At 35.6% G+C, this 18,714-nt stretch overlaps 1 protein-coding gene and 1 pseudogene across 1 annotated transcript in view; one reads left to right on the top strand and one right to left on the bottom strand.

The window, feature by feature from the left end:
* The window catches only part of DNAJC1 (DnaJ heat shock protein family (Hsp40) member C1), a 194,815-nt gene that overhangs the window by 105,481 nt on the left and 70,620 nt on the right, over nt 1-18,714 (top strand). The window contains exon 8 of the mRNA XM_059057860.2: nt 5,991-6,154. Within this exon, the coding sequence (XP_058913843.1) occupies nt 5,991-6,154 (164 nt within the window). The remainder of the gene's footprint in view (nt 1-5,990; nt 6,155-18,714) is intronic.
* On the bottom strand, nt 15,997-16,390 carry LOC131753057 (HIG1 domain family member 1A, mitochondrial pseudogene; annotated as a pseudogene).

Raw genomic sequence — 18,714 nt, 5'->3', positions numbered from 1 at the left:
TCTTCTTCTTTTTCAAAATGTTTTAGCTATTCTAGTTCCTTTGCCTTTCCATGTAAATTTTAGGGTAGTCTTGTGTGTATCTACAAAAAAAAAAAAATCTTGCTGGAATTCTGATATGAATTACGTTAAACTTGTATATCAATTTGGGGAGAATTGACCTATTTACTATGTTAAATATATCTCTTCATTTATTTATATCTTCATTAATTTCTTTAGTGTTTTGTAGTTTTTAGCTTACAAATCATGTATGTATCTTCTTAGATTTACATCTGTTTCTTTTTTTATTTTGAGTGCTTAAATGGTATTGGGTTTTTAATTTCAGTCTCCAAATGTTTACTTTAAGTAAAGAAATTCAGTTGAATTTTATATGTAGATCTTGTATCCTGCACCTTTTTGGATTTACTTATTCTAGGAATTTTTATGTAGATTCTTTGCATTTTCTATGTAGATAGTCATGTCAATATGATAATAGGGATAATTTTATTTTTTTTCCTTTTTAATTTGTATGCATTTTATTTCCTTTTCATGCCATATTTTGCTATCTAGAACTTCCAGAACTATGTTGAACATGAGTGGGGAGACAGGGCATCCTTCCTCTTTTCTAAACCTTAGTGGGGAAACATTTAGTGTTATACCATTAAGTAGGGTGTTAGCTGTATGTTTTTTATAGATGCCCTATATGAAGTTAAGGAAGTTTCCCTCTATTCCTAGTTTTCTGAGTTTTTAATCATGACTGGGTGTTGAATTTTGTAAATTTTTGTTAAATTTTTTTCATCAATTAATATGATCATGTGATATTTCCTCTTTGGCCTGTTAATGTTGTGGATTACACTGATTGAATTTTGAATAGGGAACCACACTTGCACCCTCCCACAGTAAATACCATGATGGTATATAATTCTTTTTATATATTGCTGAATTCTCTTTGCACATATTTTATGAAGGATTTTTGCATCTATATTCATGAGAGATACTGGTCTATAGTTTTCTCTTTTTGTACTGTCTTTGTATGATTTCAGTATCAGGGTACCCTCATATAATGAATTGGGAAGACTTCTCTCTTCTATTTTCTGAAAGAAGCTGTGTAGAATTGGTGTTAATTCTTTAAACATTTGGTAGACTTCTCTAGTGAAGCCATCTAAGCCTGGATATTTCTTTTTGGCAGTTTTTAAATTATAAATTAAATTTCCTTTATAAATACAAGACTATTCAAATATCTATTTCATATATCTATTTAATGATTGAATTAAGGTAGTTTGTATTTTTCAAGCAGTTGGTCAACTTCACCCAAATTGTCAAATTTATGTGTTTAGAGTTGTTCACTTTATTATCCTTTTGATGTCTGCATGTCCTGTGGTGATTTCTCCTGTTTCAGTGCTAAAATACTGCTAACTTTTGTTTTCTCACTTTTTTGGTCAGTTTTGCCAGATGTATATCAGTTTTATTGATCTTTTCAAAGATCCAATTCCTTCTTTCATTGATTTTCTCTATTGCTTTTCTTTTCATTTTCATTGATTTTTGTTCTTATTTTTATTTTCTTTCTTCTGCTTGCTTTGGGCATCTTTTGGGTAATTTCCTTTGCTCTGAATTCTATTTACCTGATATTAATTAGCTACTCCTGCTTTCTTTTGATTAATGTTTTGATTAATTTGTAATAAGTTTCTTGTAGATAGCATATACATAGGTCGTGGTTTTTCATCCACTGTACCAATCTTTATCTTTTAATTGGTGTATTTAGACCATTTGCCTGTAATGTAGTTATTGATATACTAGGGTTTAAGTGTGCCATTTTATTTTTTGTTTTCTATTTGTTCTGTTTTCTTCTTTCTGCTTTCTTGTGTAGGTTACTCGAATGTTTTTTTTTTTTTTTTTTAGAATTCCATTTGAATTTATCTATAGTGGTTTTTTAGTATATCATTTTGTATAGCATTTTTAGTGGGTGCTCTAGGTATTATGTTATATATACATAACTTATTACAATCTACTGGTGTAAACAATTTACCATTTCAAGTGATATATAGAAACATTACCTCACTTTACATCCATTTATGTCTCCCACTTATAACTGTCTTAAATATTTTCTCTACATACATTGAATGCTATAATTTCCATTCAGCTGTCAGATATAACATAGAAAGCTCAAGAGGAGGCAGAGAATCTATTGTTTACCCATATTTTTACTCTTACTCTTGTTCTTTCTCCTTCCAGCTATTTTAAGATTTTTTTTCTTTTATGATTTCCTTTCTGGTCAGATAACTGGCCATTATTATCAGATAGGTCTGCTGGTAACAGATTCTCTTAGTTTTCCTTCGTCTGCAGAGGTCTTGGTTTCCCCTTTATTCCTGAACGATATTTTCACTGAATATGGAATTTTGAGTTGACAGTTGTTTGCATTTTGCCCTTGAAAAATGTGCCAAATTCAGTTAGCATACTTTTCAGTTCTGGTATTTCTATTTGGTTCTTCTGTATATCTTCTGTTTCTTCGCTGTTGACTTTTTATTTCTTCCTCTGTTTTAAGAATGTGTATTATTGCTTGTCAAACCATTTTTATATGGCTGCGTTAAAATCCTAGTCAGATAATTTGGATATCTCTTTCGTCTGTTGGCATCTATTGATTATCTTTTTCATTCAAATAGAGATATTCTTGGTTCTTGGTATGATGAGTGACTTTTTTTTATATTAAAAGTTGGACATTTCAGGTATTATAAGACTCTGGATCTTATTTAAATCCTCTATTTTACCTGGTGTTCTCTAACAAAGCCTAGCAGTGGAAAGGGGAGGGTTGCTGCCCTGTTATCGTCAGGTAGGAGTGGAATTCCAGGTTCCCTTCATGACATGTATTACAGCTGATGGGGAGGCTGGTTGTGAATCCTTTCAGGGTTGGGTGGGTGTGGGTGCTCCTGCTTGCCAGTAGGTCTCCACTTACCCCAGCCTGGCTGGGATAAGCAAGAATGTCTACTTACTGCTTGCCACCTGGCCTCCCCTGACATTGTGTGTGTGTGTGGGGGGGTGCCACAGCTGGACAGTTGTGAAAGCCCTGATTGCCCTCTATGCTTCCTCTGAAACCACCCTGGCCGGGAGGAGGAGGGACACCTCATTATCCCTGGGTAGATTTGGAAGCCCAGACTACCAACTTAGTCTCTGCTGTTTCCACATGGGAAGGGGGATCCCCATCACCTCTCAGCAGACATGAAAGCTTGGCTTCTTACACAGCCTTCTCCCACATCACCCTGAGATTGGGGTGCCTCATTACAGCCTCACTATGGCAGAAGTCTAGGCTTCCCACTAGCCTTTGCTGCCATGGGCATGGGGTGTGGCCACAGTTTTTTCTATGTTGTTTGCCTGAAGTAGATCGGTTATTATCTAAAAGTTGATCTTGATATGCTGCTGCTTTTCTGGTCCTTTTGGCTGGAAAGAGAAAGCTTTTTAAATTTTTTAATGTTACCATTATTATTTCTGTGCCTTTCAGTGTTTGGGGGTTGCAAGCTTCTCTGGGACCAAGTCTGGGATATATGAGGTTGTAAGAAACCCAGGGAAGTTACCACCTTGGTGCTCATTGGGTCCTGCCATTCCGAGTTGGTCTGTCTTCTCTCCAACATTCAGATTATTCTTCTGTTTGTTTCATATATAACATTTAGAATTTTTAGTTTTTCTTAGTGGGAGGACTATGAAAAAGTACTTCTTCATTTTTCCAGGAGTGGAAGTTTTGTATTTTTTTTAAGTGATTTTTAAAAATGCATATTTTAAAAGATTCAAATACTTGCAATTGTGATCAATACCCCAGAAATAAACCAAATTTATTTGCTTCCTTTTTATAACTGATTCTCTGTATAAGCAACCAAAATTAGTAGCGATGAGATACATTCTAGTTTATGTGTATTTTCCCTTAGCAATAATTTGTTGCTCAAAATAAAGAAATTGTGAAAAATTGAGTAACATGACCAACTTCATAAGGAGTTTTTTGGTTTTTTTTTTAACTTGGCTGCATTGGGTCTTCATTGCTGCGTGTGGGCTTTCTCTAGTTGCGGCAAGCAGAGCTGTTCTTCATTGTGGCGCAGGCTTCCCATTGTGGTGGCTTCTCTTGTTATGGAGCACAGGCTCTAGGCGCACGGGCTTCAGTAGTTGTGGTGCATGGGCTTAGTTGCTCCGCGGCATGTGGGATCTTCCCGGACCAGGGCTCGAACCCATGTCCCCTGCATTGGCAGGCTGATTCTTAACCATTGTGTCACCAGGAAAGTCCCCATAAGGAGTCATTTATATGGTTTCTTCCTCTTTTCTGAAAAAAAATTTTGAAAAGCAAGAAAATCTGGCCTCCTGTTTGGGCTCATATTGTACTCTGGTGACACTATGTTTTTATACTTTTAAATTAGACTCATATATCATTTAATTTACTAATTTCCTATTTTGGTATTAGGGTGTTTGGGGTTTTTTTTAAGTCACCATTTCAAAAGCCTGGATGTATAAAGGTACTGAAGCAGTATAGGATAAAATATGGTATTAGATACCATGTAATTTCTAGTAAGGTAGCAGCCTTGTTAAGTAGAACTGTTCCCATAACACTGTATTCTTTTTTTTTTTTTTTTTTGGCGATACGCGGGCCTCTCACTGTTGTGGCCTCTCCCGTTGCGGAGCACAGGCTCCGGACGCACAGGCTCAGCGGCCACGGCTCACGGGCCCAGCCGCTCCGCGGCATGTGGGATCTTCCCGGACTGGGGCACGAACCCGTGTCCCCTGCATCGGCAGGCGGATTCTCAACCACTGCGCCACCAGGGAAGCCCCCTGTATTCTTAATGCACATTATTTTGGGCCATTTTTCTCTATTGGGCTGCCTATCTTGACAGTTTATAAGATCTCTTTATGTATTCTATATATATCAGTCTTCTGTTTGTACTCTGAATTGTAGATGATCTTTCCAAATCTGTTATTTCTCTCTTGATTTGTTTATTCTGTCTTTTATCTTTTTTTAATAGCATTTGAGTTTTCAGTCTTAGTTAAGATTTTGTCTTCCTTTAAATAGTACAGGTAGTATTTTAGATTTCTTTCTGCAAGATTTTTATTGTTTTGGTTTCTAAAGTCAAGTCTCTTATCCAACTGGGATTTATTTTGGTATATATTGTAAGGTTGTGTCCAATTTTCTTTCAAATAGGTATTCATTTGTGACAGCATCATTTAATAAATCCTTTTCCCACTGAACTGAAATATTTATGAATTCTCTGTTGTATTCTAGGAATTTGTCTCTTCATATGCCAATATCATATTAATTTTATTACGTTAGCATTATAGCAAATACACACACAAAGGATGGAGAAGATATGATTATAAGGATGGATGAGTTTGACAGTAGTAATCAAGAGTGAAGTTGCTTCTCAGTGTTAACTCTCTAATCAGAAAGGGATTTAATGGAGAGGCCAATTGATAAATTGATAAGTATCTATTGATAACTACCCTTGATGTTGCCAGATTATATTTTGCATTTGTAAAATATTGAAAAGATAAACGTATACCATTAAGAGCTAATTTTCTGCCAAGTAGTATGTTAGGGGATATATAATTCTCCTCACATCAACTTTATGAGGTTAGATATAGCTCCCTTTTACAGAAGAGAAAATGGACACTTGTTCTAAGGGTTAAGTTACTTGCCCAGTATTGTGCAACTATTAGATAGTAAAGGTAGGATTAAAACACTAATGACCAGGCTCTTTTCACTATGCCATAATGAAATGTTTCATGAGCAGTACTTTGAACACTAAAGATACATACAAATTGATGTGATGGTTATAATCATCTATCATTAGCACCTGTGAGTTTTATTTTAAAACAATGCAGTGGATAGGGCACAGTAAAACTTACAGCTAACTGTTTATAGCAGAGCAATTCTATTTTGATGAAAGAACAATATATATTTATGTGTTCTTTCAAGAATGGTCTATGAATAAAATGTTAGAAGCTATTATGTTATTGATTGGTTCTTTTAAACATTTTTTTTTTAGAGCAGAAGAAAGTTAAAGTAAAAAAAACAAAACCTGAATTTCCTGTATATACGCCTTTAGAAAGTACATATATTCAATCTTATGATCATGGAACTTCTATAGAAGAAATTGAGGAACAAATGGATGATTGGCTGGAAAACAGGAACAGAACACAGAAAAAACAGGTAAATTTTTAAAATTTTGTTTTAATTGAGTAAAATACATACTGAAAAATACATAAAATATAGATGTACAGCTCAGTAAACTATCACATGGTAAATCAAGTTAACCATTGCCAAGATCAAGAAATAGAACATTGCCAGTGTCCAGAAGCCACACTCATGCTTCATCCTGGTCACTACCTTTCTTTTCTTCTACAAAGATAATGATTATCCTGACTTCTAACCATAGATTAGTTCTTCCTGCTGTTTGAAGTTTATAACTGGAATCGTCCTGCCTTAGTCCATTCAGGCTGCTGTAACAAAAATATAATAGACTGGGTGGTTTAAACAACAAACATTTATTTCTCACAGTTCTGAAGACTGGGAAGTTCAAGATCAAGACGCCGGCAGATTCGGTGTCTGGTGAGGGCCCTCTTCCTATTCGTAGACAGCAGTCTTCTTGCTGTGTCCTCACATGGTGGAAGAGGTGGGAGACCTCTCTGGGGTCTCTTTCATAAGGGCACTAATCCCATTCATGAGGGCTCCACCCTCATGAACTAATGAACCCCAAAGGCCCCACCCCCTACTACCATCACATTGAGGGTTAGGATTGCAACATATGGAGGGGGGCAGACACAGACATTCAGTCCATAACACATTCCATATGTACTATTTTGCATCTGCTTTCCTCTATTCATATAGTATTTGTGATAGTTCTTCATTATTGTGTGTAGCAGTAATTTGTTCATTTTCATTGCTGTATAATCCATTTAGGAATATAGCACAATTTATTTTCATTGGAGATTGATGTTTCCAGTTTTTGACTATAATGAGTAAGTTTCCTGTGCACACTATTGTACTTTCAGTACATGTATGTGTAAATTTCTATTTTTGGAGTTAAGTTGAAGGGTCAGCTTTAGTAAATAATTCTGAATAGTTTTTTTTTTTTTCAATGTTTGTATCAATTTATAGCTCAGCAACAGGATCTGAAAACTTCAATTACTTTACATCCTTGCCAACACTGGATCAAGTCTTTTATGTTTTTACCATAGAGTTAGGTGTGTAGTCATATTTAATTATGGTTTAATTTGCATAACCTTTGATGAATAAGTTTAAACACTTTTTCTTATGTTTATTGGACACTGATATTCTCCTATGTGAAATGCCTTTTCAAGTCTTTTTTTTATTGGGTTGCCTGTGTTTTTTCTTACTGATTTGTAAAGAGGTTTTTAATGTATTTCAGAAGTGAATCTTTGCACGTGTTTTCTCCCCCTTTGGCTTGCCGTTTCATTCTCTTAATGGTGTCTTTTGATGACCAGAGTTATTAATTTTAGTCATCAGTCTTTTCCTTTCCTTTATTTGATGTTTGTGTTGTGTTTAAGAAATCTTTTCCCACTTTGCAGTCATAAAGATATTTCCAAATTTTTCTAGAAGCTTTAGTATTCTACTTTTTACATTTAGAGTCATAATCCCCTGGACTTCATATTTGTGTTTATTGTAAAGTAATGATCAAGTTTAATATTTTTTCACAAGTTTTTGAAATCAATTGACCCAATACCAGTTAAAGAAAAGACTGCTTCCTACAGCTCTGCAAATTCCATCTTTATTATAGAACAAGTGTCCATAACCATGTGGTCTGTTTCTAGACTTCCTGCTTTGTTCCATTTAATCTATTTCTCCACGTTTGTGCTGATACCACACAATCTTAATTACTGTAGCTGTGTACTAGATATCTGGTACAGTAATTTTCCAACTTAGTTTTCCTCCTATAAGATTGCCACTTTACATTCACATATAAGTTCTTTAAAAATTTATTTTATTTAATTTTATTTTATTTTTGGCTGCGTTGGGTCTTCGTTGCTCATGCGGGCTTTCTCTAGTTGTGGCGAGTGGGGTTACTCTTCCTGGTGGTGCGCGGCCTTCTCATTGCAGTGGCTTCTCTTGTTGCGGAGCATGGGCTCTAGGCGTGCAGGCTTCAGTAGTTGTGGTGAGCGGGCTCAGTAGCTGCGGCTCGCGGCTCTAGAGCACAGGCTCAGTAGTTGTGGTGCACGTGCTTAGTTGCTCTGCGGCATGTGGGATCTTCCCGGACCAGGGCTTGAACCCTTGTCCCCTGCATTGGCAGACGGATTCTTAACCACTGTGCCACCAGGGAAGCCCTCACATATAAATTTTTAAAGTAACTTGCCATTTTCCACAAATTATTCAATTGGGATTACATTGAATATATAGATTAATATTGCAAGAACTGGCATCCAGACAGTATTGACTCTACATCCCATGAATAAATCCATTCATATAGGTCTTTAAAAAAAAGTTTTTTAATGTGTTACAGGTTTTTGTGTGTATATACTGCACATTAAAAAAAAATTATTCCTGGTCATTTAGTGTTTTTAGATGATATTATATATGATATTGTTTTTTTAAACTTCACTTTCCAATTATATTTGCTATATAGAAATACAGTTGATTTTTGTATAATAACCTTGTATCCTGCAGCCTTGCTAAATTTATTTTTTAATTTTAACAGTTTCTCTGAGTATTACACTTTTTTTTCTTTTGTGCTAAGGATCTCTAGTACATGTAGAATAAAAGTGATATAATTATCTTTGTTTCATTTCCAATCTCAAAAAAGCTTTCTTTATTAAAAGTTTTATTTCATTATTAAAATTATATATTCTTTTATTGTTTAACTGTTAAATGTGATACATGCTGTAGGCTTTCTATAGCATTTTTTACTGAGACACACTTCACATAACATAAAATTCACCATTTAAAAGTGCACACAGTTCAGTGGTTGTAGTCTATTCACTGTGTTGTGCAACCATCACCACTATCTAATTCAAAAAGATTTTCATCACACCAAACATAAATAAATAACCCTCTACTTGTTAGCAGTTAGCTCCAATTCCCCTCTCTCCCCTTCCCTGACAACTGCTAATCTACTTTCTGTCTATGGATTTGCCTATTCTAGACATTTCACATAATTGGTATCATACAGTATGTGGCCTTTTGTGTTTTGCTTGGCATAAAGTATTCAAGGTTGTGTTATTTAACAGTACTTCATTTCTTCTTATGGCTAAATAATATTCCATTATATGCATATATCACATACTGTTTATCCATTCTTCAGCTAATGGATATTTAGTTTGATTCCACTTTGGGAGTATGATAAAAATGCTATGAACATTCACATACAGGTCTTTATTCAGACATATATTTTGTGGTTTCTCTAGGGATTACATTAACATCTTAATTTATAACAATCTAGGCAGGATTAATGCCAACTTAGTTTCAGTAGTGTTAAACTTTCCGCCATATAATGTGTTATTGTCACAGATTAAATCTGTATATATTGTGTGCCTGTCAACTTAGATTTATAACTATTGCTTTATGCAGTTGTCTTTTAGTGAGATTAGAAAAGAATTACAAACAAAAATTACATTTATGCTATTTTCTATATTTACTTGTGTAAATACAAAAACACCTATCCTGGTGTTTATTTCTTCATATGCCATTGAGTAACTGTCTAATGTCCCTTCATTTCATTCTGAAGGAGTCCCTTTAAGCACTTGTAGGGCCAGACTGCTAGCAACAAACTCTCTCACTTTTTGTTTATCTGGGAATGTCAAAATTTTTCCTTCATTTTTGAAGGATAGTTTTACCAGATAAATAATTTTGATTTGACTGTTCTTTTCTTTCAGCACTTTGAGTACATCATCCCACTACCTTCTGGTTTCTGATTAGAAATCAGATGTTAATCTTATTGATGATCACTTGTACATGATGATTTACTTGTCCTTTCCTGTTTTGAAGATTCTTTCTTTGTCTTTAGCTTTTGATCAGTTTGATTGTGATGTATGTAGATGTGGATTCCTGTGAGTTTATCCTTTTGGAGTTCATTGAGCTTCAAATTTTAGAAGTTTTGACCATTATTCTAAAAATATTCTCTCTTTCTCTCTCAGCCCCCTTCCCCTTCCTCCTTTCACCTTTCTGTTACTCGTATTAAGCATATGTTGATATGTTTAATGGTATCCCACAGGCCTCTGAGGCTTTGCTTATTTTTCTTAATTCTCTTTTCTTTCTGTTCTTCAGACCAGATAATCTCAGTGGGTTTATTTGTCAGTTTGCTGATTCTTTTTCTGCCTGTTCAAATCTGCTGTTGAGCCCCTCTAGTGAATTCTTAATTTGTTATTGCACTTTTCACCCTCAGAATTTCTATTTTATTCCTTTTAATAATTTCTACCTATTTATTGATTTATTCTCAACTAGGTGACACATTGTTCTCATACTTGCCTTTAGCTTTTGGGGCATGGTTTCCTTTAGCTTGTTGAATATTTAAAATAGCTGATTTAAAGCTTTTGCCTAGAAATTCCAATGTCTGGTCTTCCTCATGCACAGTTTCTATTTATTTTTTCCTTTTTTTGGGCCATACTATATTGTTTCTTTGCAGATATGGCAATTATCGTTCCTGTTGAACACTGGGTATTGTGACTGTTATTAGTTGCGACTCTGAAAAAATCAGATTCTCTCCCCTTTCCAGGATTTATTGTTGTTTGGCTTATTGTAGTTGTTTGTTTGTTTACTGACTTTTCTGTACTAATTCTACAAACTCTGTTTCTTTTGTTTTGTGTAGCCACTGAAGTCTCTATTCAATTAGCTTAGTGATCAGCTAATAATTGGACCGAGATTTCCTTGAATTCCTGGAGCCAAAATTTCTTCCAGTCTTTGCCATGGGCTCTGTGTATGTGTTGGGGCTCAGCTTCTACACCCAGTCAGGCAGTTGACAGTTCTGCCTTAGCTTTTACTTTCTGCTTCCAGAGAGCCTCAAGATCAACAGCAGGTGAGAACTTAAGTCCTTCTCAGGTCTTTTCTGACCATGCTCACAGCCTTGAGCATGCACGTGGCCTAGATTCTCAGAGCATCTAATTCCTCAGCCTTTCCTCTCAAGCTTTTTGATTAATCTGTTGTATGCCCAGCTTTTTTCTGTTGCCTCAGGAAGCAGTGGCTAAGATACTAGACAGTAACCATTTCCCCAAAATGGCCCCAGGGAAGAGCTTTTAGCATTAGGCCAGTGTTCAGTTAGGCAAAATAAAGAAATAATTGACTGTATATGTGTTGGTTTATTACTAGACTCTCTATTCTGTTTTTTAATCTTATGTCTATATTTACACCAATACAATTTGTCTTGATAATAAACTATATAATAACCCTTGAAATCAGATAGTATAAATCCTCCAACTGTTATCTTCTTTTCAAAATTGTATTGGCTATTCTAGTTCTTTACATTTCTTTATAAAATTTAAAATCAAGTTGTCAATTTGTACAAAAGATTCTGCTGGAATTTTTATTGCAGTTGAATTGTTCTGTAGATAAATTTGGGGAGATTTCGCATCATAACAATACTGAGTCTTTTTTTTTTTGGCTGTCTTGGGTCTTTGTTGCTGCACACGGGCTTTCTCTAGTTGTGGCGAGTGGGGGCTATTCTTTGTTGCAGTGTGTGGGCTTCTCATTGAGGTGGCTTCTCTTGTTGCGGAGCACAGGCTCTAGAGCGCAGGCTCAGTAGTTGTGGTGCATGGGCTTAGTTACTCCGCAGCATGTGGGATATTCCCGAACCAGGGCTCGAACCCATGTACCCTGCATTGACAGGCAGATTCTTAACCACTGCGCCACCAGGGAAGTCCCAGTATTGAGTCTTTTGATCCATTAACATGGTATATCTCTTATTTTATTTAAGTCTCCTTTAATTTCTCTTAGGAACATATTTTGTCAAATTTATACCTAAATATTTCATATTTTATACTATTCTAAATTATATTTTTAATTTCAGTTACTGATGTGAGTATATTGAAATACAATTAATTTTTGTATATTAGCCTTTTATCCTGTAACTTTGCTATACTCACTTATTAGTCCTAGCAGCTTTCATGAAGGATAGGTCTACAATTTTGTTATATTTTAATGTTTTTTTGTCCTCTTCATATCAGGTAATACTGGCCTCATAGAATGCATTGGGAAGTGTTCCTTCCTCTTCTCTTTTCTACAAGCATTTGTATGGAATTCCATCTATTTTTTTGTTAAGGTATCTTTGTCTGTTTTTCTTTTTGAAGGGATTTGACTTTTATCCAGGTTGTTGAATATACTGGAATAAGTTGTTTATAATATTCCCTTATTATCATTTTAATATCTGTAGTGATGTCTCTTTCATTTCTGATATTGATAATTTGTGTCTTCTGTTTTTTGTTTTTTTTAAGAGAACAAGGAGGGGGAAAAGAAGGGAATACTGGGTGTTAGGGAGCTGCAATTTTTAAAAATTTTATTTATTTATTTATTTATTTATTTATTTATTTTGGGGTCTTCGTTTCCATGCATGGGCTTTCTCTAGTTGCGGCGAGTGGGGGCCACTCTTCATTGCAGTGCACAGGCCTCTCACTGTCGCGGCCTCTCTTGTTGCGGAGCACAGGCTCCAGACGCGCCGGCTCAGTAGTTGTGGCTCACGGGCCTAGCTGCTACGCAGCATGTGGGATCTTCCCAGACCAGGGCTTGAACCCATGTCCCCTGCATTGGCAGGCAGACTCTCAACCACTGCAGCACCAGGGAAGCCCCGTGTCTTCTGTTTTATTTTTGGTCAGGGTCTCTAGAAGTACATCTATTTTACTGATTTTCTTTAGAAATCAGCTTTTGGTTTCATTGATTTTCCTCTGTTGTTTTTTAGTTTTGTGTTCATTGATTTCCACTATTAATTTTTTCCTGTCTTCTACTTATTTGGGGTTTAATTTGCTCTTTTCCTAGTTTCTTAAGGTGGATGTTTAGGTCATTGATTTGAGAACTTCTTTCTTTTCTAAGTATTAATGCTGTAAGTTTTTTCTGAACACTGAATTATTTAAATGTAGAGCTTTATATTTGATATTAATATTTATATATTTGTATTTTAGCTGTATCCCACAAATTTTGATGTTAGGTATTCATTTTCATTCAGTTTGAAAGTCTAATTTTCCTTGTGATTTCCTCTTCAACTCATGTTTATTTTCCTAAAAGATAGGTATTTTCCAGATATCTTTCTGTTACTGCCTTCTGTTTATATATAGTTTTTTTTATTATTTAAGTTTACCATTTTAGGAATTTGGGATGAGCTTTTTAATTCATCTGTATTTAGTATAATTAGTGATATTTGGGGGTTCAAATTTATCATCTTAGTATTTGCTTTCTATTTGTCCCTCTTTATCTGTTTCCTCTCTTGCTGTCTTTTGGATTAATTTTTAATTTCCATTTCTCCCTTCTATAAACTTGATGTCCTTATACACTCTTTTAGTCTTCCTTTTGTGGATAATATGTAGTATTCAATATGCCTCTTATTATAGTCTTGCATGAGTTTCTGTTGCTACTCCCCAGACAATAAAATGACCTTTGACCCTTTAATTCATCTATCTTTTTTGTGTATTTTGTGTGTTATGTGTTGAGCTGTGTCCCCCTAAAATTTATATGTTAAATCCCTAACTCCCAGTACCTGAGAAAGTGACATTTGTAAATAAGGTCATTGCATATGTAAGTAGTTAAAATGAAGTCATACAGGAGTTTTTTGTGTGTAGAACTGTGTGATGATACAGCATTTCATTTCCTGGATTCCTTTGTTTCAAAACCTGTATTCTTTTCTCATTAGAATTTTTACCTATGGTTTCTTTGGTTGAACTGACTGTAGAAATGTGCACACATTATACTCTCAGTAGATACTTGTTAAATTGATCAAGTGTCCAGAGTAATTTATCATGGTGGCTTCTGCTGAGAGACCATAATAATGGGGGGAGTGGGAAACAAAATACTGGATTCTTAAGATTTGAAGACCTAAGTTCTAGTTTTAGCATCACTGTTTATTACCTATATGATCTGGGTTTTTGCTTTCTTATTACTTAACACCATACAAAGAGTGTGAAATTATCTGATCTTTCTACCTTAGAGATAAAAGTATGTATGTTAAAACATTTTGTAAACTGAAAAACCCTAAACCAAAATTTTCCTTTTATTCTGGCCTTCTTTGGGATCTTCCTGTCATTTTCAAAGTCTTTTTTTCATCTACATTAAATTTTTTCTTTTGTCCTTTAATTAGTAGAAACCAAATGAAGAGAAATATATGTCCCAATTGACCTCTCTGCTGTTTGTATTAAGAAGTTGACTAACTTTGTTCAAGAGCTTCTCCAATAATCTCCCTAACTAGTTTTGTTTTGTCCTATATATTCGGAAAGGTTTTAAGTACCACGTTTATAAGCTCTCACAAAATATTGCTGTAAAATGATGTAATGGAGAGGTGAACTTCTAGGAAAGGTTACCCTGGGCATATGACATGGTGGCAAATGACCGTAGACAGAGGCTATACCTCTGTATAGCTCATATAGACAAATTGCATAAGGAAAATACCATAGCAGAAAGCTAGCTGTTGACTTTACTGATAATTCCATGTCAAATAGGGGAAATACAAAGTTTTATCATTATTATCATCATTCTTGACATCTTGTGTCAGATGTTGACCTGTGTCCTACTGAACATTGAGTTGCTTATTTAACTCTCATAAGAGCCCTGGTAACATTTTTTCCATTTTGCCAGGGGTGTTTGATTATCAGCGGCACTGTACAATATTTAGTTCAGTCATATGCAATTGCTGTTATTTAGGGTAGAAACATTCAAATATCAGGAATTTTACATGGCTCAACCAGTGTAAGTATATGAGGCATGAATCCATCTATGGAATTTCTTAACCTTCTTCAGCTCTTTTTTTTTTTTTTTTTTTTTTTTTTTGGTGTTCACTTACTTTACACTACATTTACTATGTTATCACCATGGAATGTAAATTCAGGTTAGACAAGAGAATTTCACAAGTACAACAAAGCATTCTGTAGTATACCAAAGTTTGTATAATGTGTGACCAAACCAGCTTGCTCATAAATCACTTCCATTATAGGCAATTTATTTAGTTTAACATTTATGATTCTTTCAGAGAAAATAAACAGACTGCACACATTTTAAAAGTATTTTTCATTTACCTTTGCATTAGCACTTAAAATACACACTTCTATTTCAAAATGCCATTTAAAAATTATTCTAATATAACAGCAGCAAACTATAATTCTGCAGTTACAAAACAGCTAAACGGGGATCTACAGTTAAGTTATTCTCATGTTTACATCTATGATTCTGAAACAGATACCACTTCAAAGCAGCTGTTACCAGCTCTTTAGGTTTGGTTTAAAAACACACACATAGTTGCTGGGAGGTTTATAATGTTGTATTCCGTGCACTGTTCTGAAAGGGTTTTTCAAGAGCCAACCAGACCTTAAAAACAGTACTCAGTCCACAAGGCAGTCAGAAAGAGTTAAATTAACTGGGGTAAATAGGATTCCTACATTACATCAAAAGCATATGATATTCTGCAGCAACTGGGAGCATTTTCAGGGTTGGCATGTTGTCCTCTTTACAACTAATTTTATCAGCAGAGTTTAAGAAGGTGAACATTGTACGACTATCAAGTGCATTTAAAAGTGACATGTTGGGCTTCCCTGGTGGCGCAGTGGTTGAGAGTCCGCCTGCCGATGCAGGGGACCACGGGTTCGTGCCCCGGTCCGGGAAGATCCCACATGCCGCGGAGCGGCTGGGCCCGTGAGCCATGGCCGCTGGGCCTGCGCGTCCGGAGCCTGTGCTCCGCAACGGGAGAGGCCACAACAGTGAGAGGCCCGCATACCACAAAAAAAAAAAAAAAAAAGTGACATGTTTCTGTGCTAATCTGACTCCCCTGAATGACCCGGCTAGTGAACTAGTCACTAGGCAAATCAAGCCTGCAAGAAAGGGAGCCAATATTCAAATTACCTTGTTATTGTCCGACCCACAGAATTTATTTTCAACATAAACATGTAAACTCAATATGAGATGTCTAACTAAAGCAAGCACCACCAAGACCAAGACAGCATCTCCTCTTCTAAGGTTTAGGTTTTGCCCAGAATTCCTGATACATGGACTAGCCCATACCAAGAGCCTTTGCTCCCACAACAAAGCCTTGGGCTGCCACGCAGCTGTGGATCGGGTGAACAGACACCTTAGTATTGCCACCGCCCTTCCAAATATTTATATAATCCATATGCAACCATCGCTGCAAAACCTGCCATTCCATTGGGGACAAATGGTGCCTCTCTAGCTTTTCGGATAAGTTTAGATCCCTGATCTTCATCATACGAAGAAAGAGAAACATCTTTGTCACTTGACATAGTGATTGAAGAATCTTCAGACAACAGCACGATGTCGCAGGCTCCTTCCGGCTTCTGACCCACCTCGCGCACCAGCAGTCGGCCCGGCCTTTCCCGGTCCCGCGCGCAGCCGGCCTCCCTTCTTAAGCTCTCGAAAGGGTCAAACCCAGGTAATTTCTCCCAGAATTTGCCACAGCTTTCATTAGTGGCAGTGCCTGTAGCACTTTAAAGCAATAAATAAAAGATGACAAATATCCAAATAGTAGGAATATCAGATAAAAAGTGAAATATAAAAAGTTATTTCTGATTATAATTGCCCGACATTATAAGTTGGTGATAGTCTTTTTTTTTTTTCCGATTTCTGAGACAATGTAGTTAAGTATTTTAAGTCCAGTGAGCAGATGTCAAACATTTTTTGTGCGAAAACAATCCATGTATATGATTAATAAAGTGAGGTTTTAATGAGTCATTGGTAAGTCAAACAAAATAATTTTCCACCATAAATACTATAACAAATGAACTCTTCTAAAATAAAATAGTTTCTTCTTTTTCCCTCTGGTGACCTAGTGGTAATGTTCTGCAGTGTTTTATGTAGGAGACTTGGATTTCATTCCTGTTCTCGTTATCTCTCTCCCTGGGGCTGCAATGAATAAAATAAGAAATAAAATCACTATCCTGCATCCTTATTGCCATAGGCTGTACCCATGTCAGATTTCATAAACTAAGCTAGATGGGGCCTGATTGGTATTGGGACGGAAGACCTCAGAACAAAGTCTGTGGAACACACATCTTCCATACAGCCAGTATTTCATCTTCCTTGAACCCTTGTCTTACAGTCATTATTGCACTTTCCTCTTTACTCTTTGATTGATTTACTTGCTGTAGGAAAAAAGAAAAGAAAAGGTCTTTAAAGTAAATGCATTTCTAGTAATTTAAATCAGTGAATTTATTTATTTTCCCTTTTCAAACTTGAAAGACTAGTTTGAAAGGTGTTTGGCTATATTCTTGAAAAGACAGTATTCCAACCAGCAGTGTGTTTTATTGTCTAAAAGTTTACTATCTCAGGGACTTCTCATTTTATTTATCTCTGTAAAGTGTTCTTTGTTTCTGTTTGTTTTGAGAGATAGTGTTGCCCTTGTTTTATAAAAAATACACAACACATGAAATTATCTTTTAAAACACATATGATGTAATTATGTGAAGATTCAAAACTTAGAATTGTTTTCTTGTTCCCTTTAAAACCTAGATTATCTACATACTCTGTAACTTTAAGTTTTAATTTAAAAAACCTCGAATACCAGTAATTTAAATCAATTAGATCTTTGTGTAGGTGTATGTGTAAAATATAATGCATATAATTCAGTTAAAAATGCACTTGTGTTTTAACCATGAATAGACCCAATCTCCCTATACCTATTCCTCCCAAGACACACACAAACACACCTTGCATAATTACAGGTGGTACATATGCATGCATATGCACACACACACACTCAAACATTGGTGTACCTAAGTTCTCTAACACACTGGCTTTCTTTTCTTCTCTCTTTCCACCTCCTTCCCTCCCTCCCTTCCTTCCTAGTGACATTTTACACATAACCCCAATATATGAAAGACAGCTACAAAAGGCTGAGCTTCTCTGGTTAATGTCAGAATGAGGGAGGCTAAAGTCCCATCCATATGGCCTCTTCCTCACCCCATGAGGCAAGGCATCTTGGAAAAACCCTAAAGTTCTAAGAAACATGGCTGCCCTCCTCAGTTTCACTTTATTCCATATACACAAAAAATGTTTTGAAAGAGTTATGGTGAGTACAGAAAAGTGAGTAAACAAAAACAACAGAAACAAAATCAGATTATTGTCAGAAAAGAGATACTTGAGTAGGGGTGTGAATGTAAACACGAGAAAGTTATTTAAGTGGAAAAGAAGGGCATGTATCTTCATCAGGAAAACAACTTCCAGAATGCTGTTCCTATTTTAAAATGTTGATGGTAACACTTAGAGCTGTGAGCATGGGCCTGTGAAGTATTCAACAATGACTCTTGGTGGTTTCTTATTCTGCCCTTATGCCACATCCTCTTCATTTTCTGTTTAGAATGACTCCAAACCAAAATTAAACCCCCAAAGTCATAGCAGTCAAAGATGGGTGGCATATTTTTCTTTGTAAAATAAAAAGTCATTTATTTATATTCTGGAGTATTCCAGGATTCATCTAATTTATATTTTAGTAGCATTTAAGATAATATTCGCTATTTGTCATCAATGATTTTTCAGGTAGTAGTTTTCCAAGTATTTCACAGTGTTACTGCTTTTAAACCAGCCATCCTTATAAATATTTTTAGAATACCCCATGGTACTGG

Source organism: Kogia breviceps, chromosome 3 (assembly GCF_026419965.1).
Source record: "Kogia breviceps isolate mKogBre1 chromosome 3, mKogBre1 haplotype 1, whole genome shotgun sequence".
Taxonomy (NCBI): Eukaryota; Metazoa; Chordata; class Mammalia; order Artiodactyla; family Physeteridae; genus Kogia; species Kogia breviceps.
Note: the sequence above shows the minus strand (reverse complement) of the source record. Positions and strands in the feature narration are given on the sequence as shown.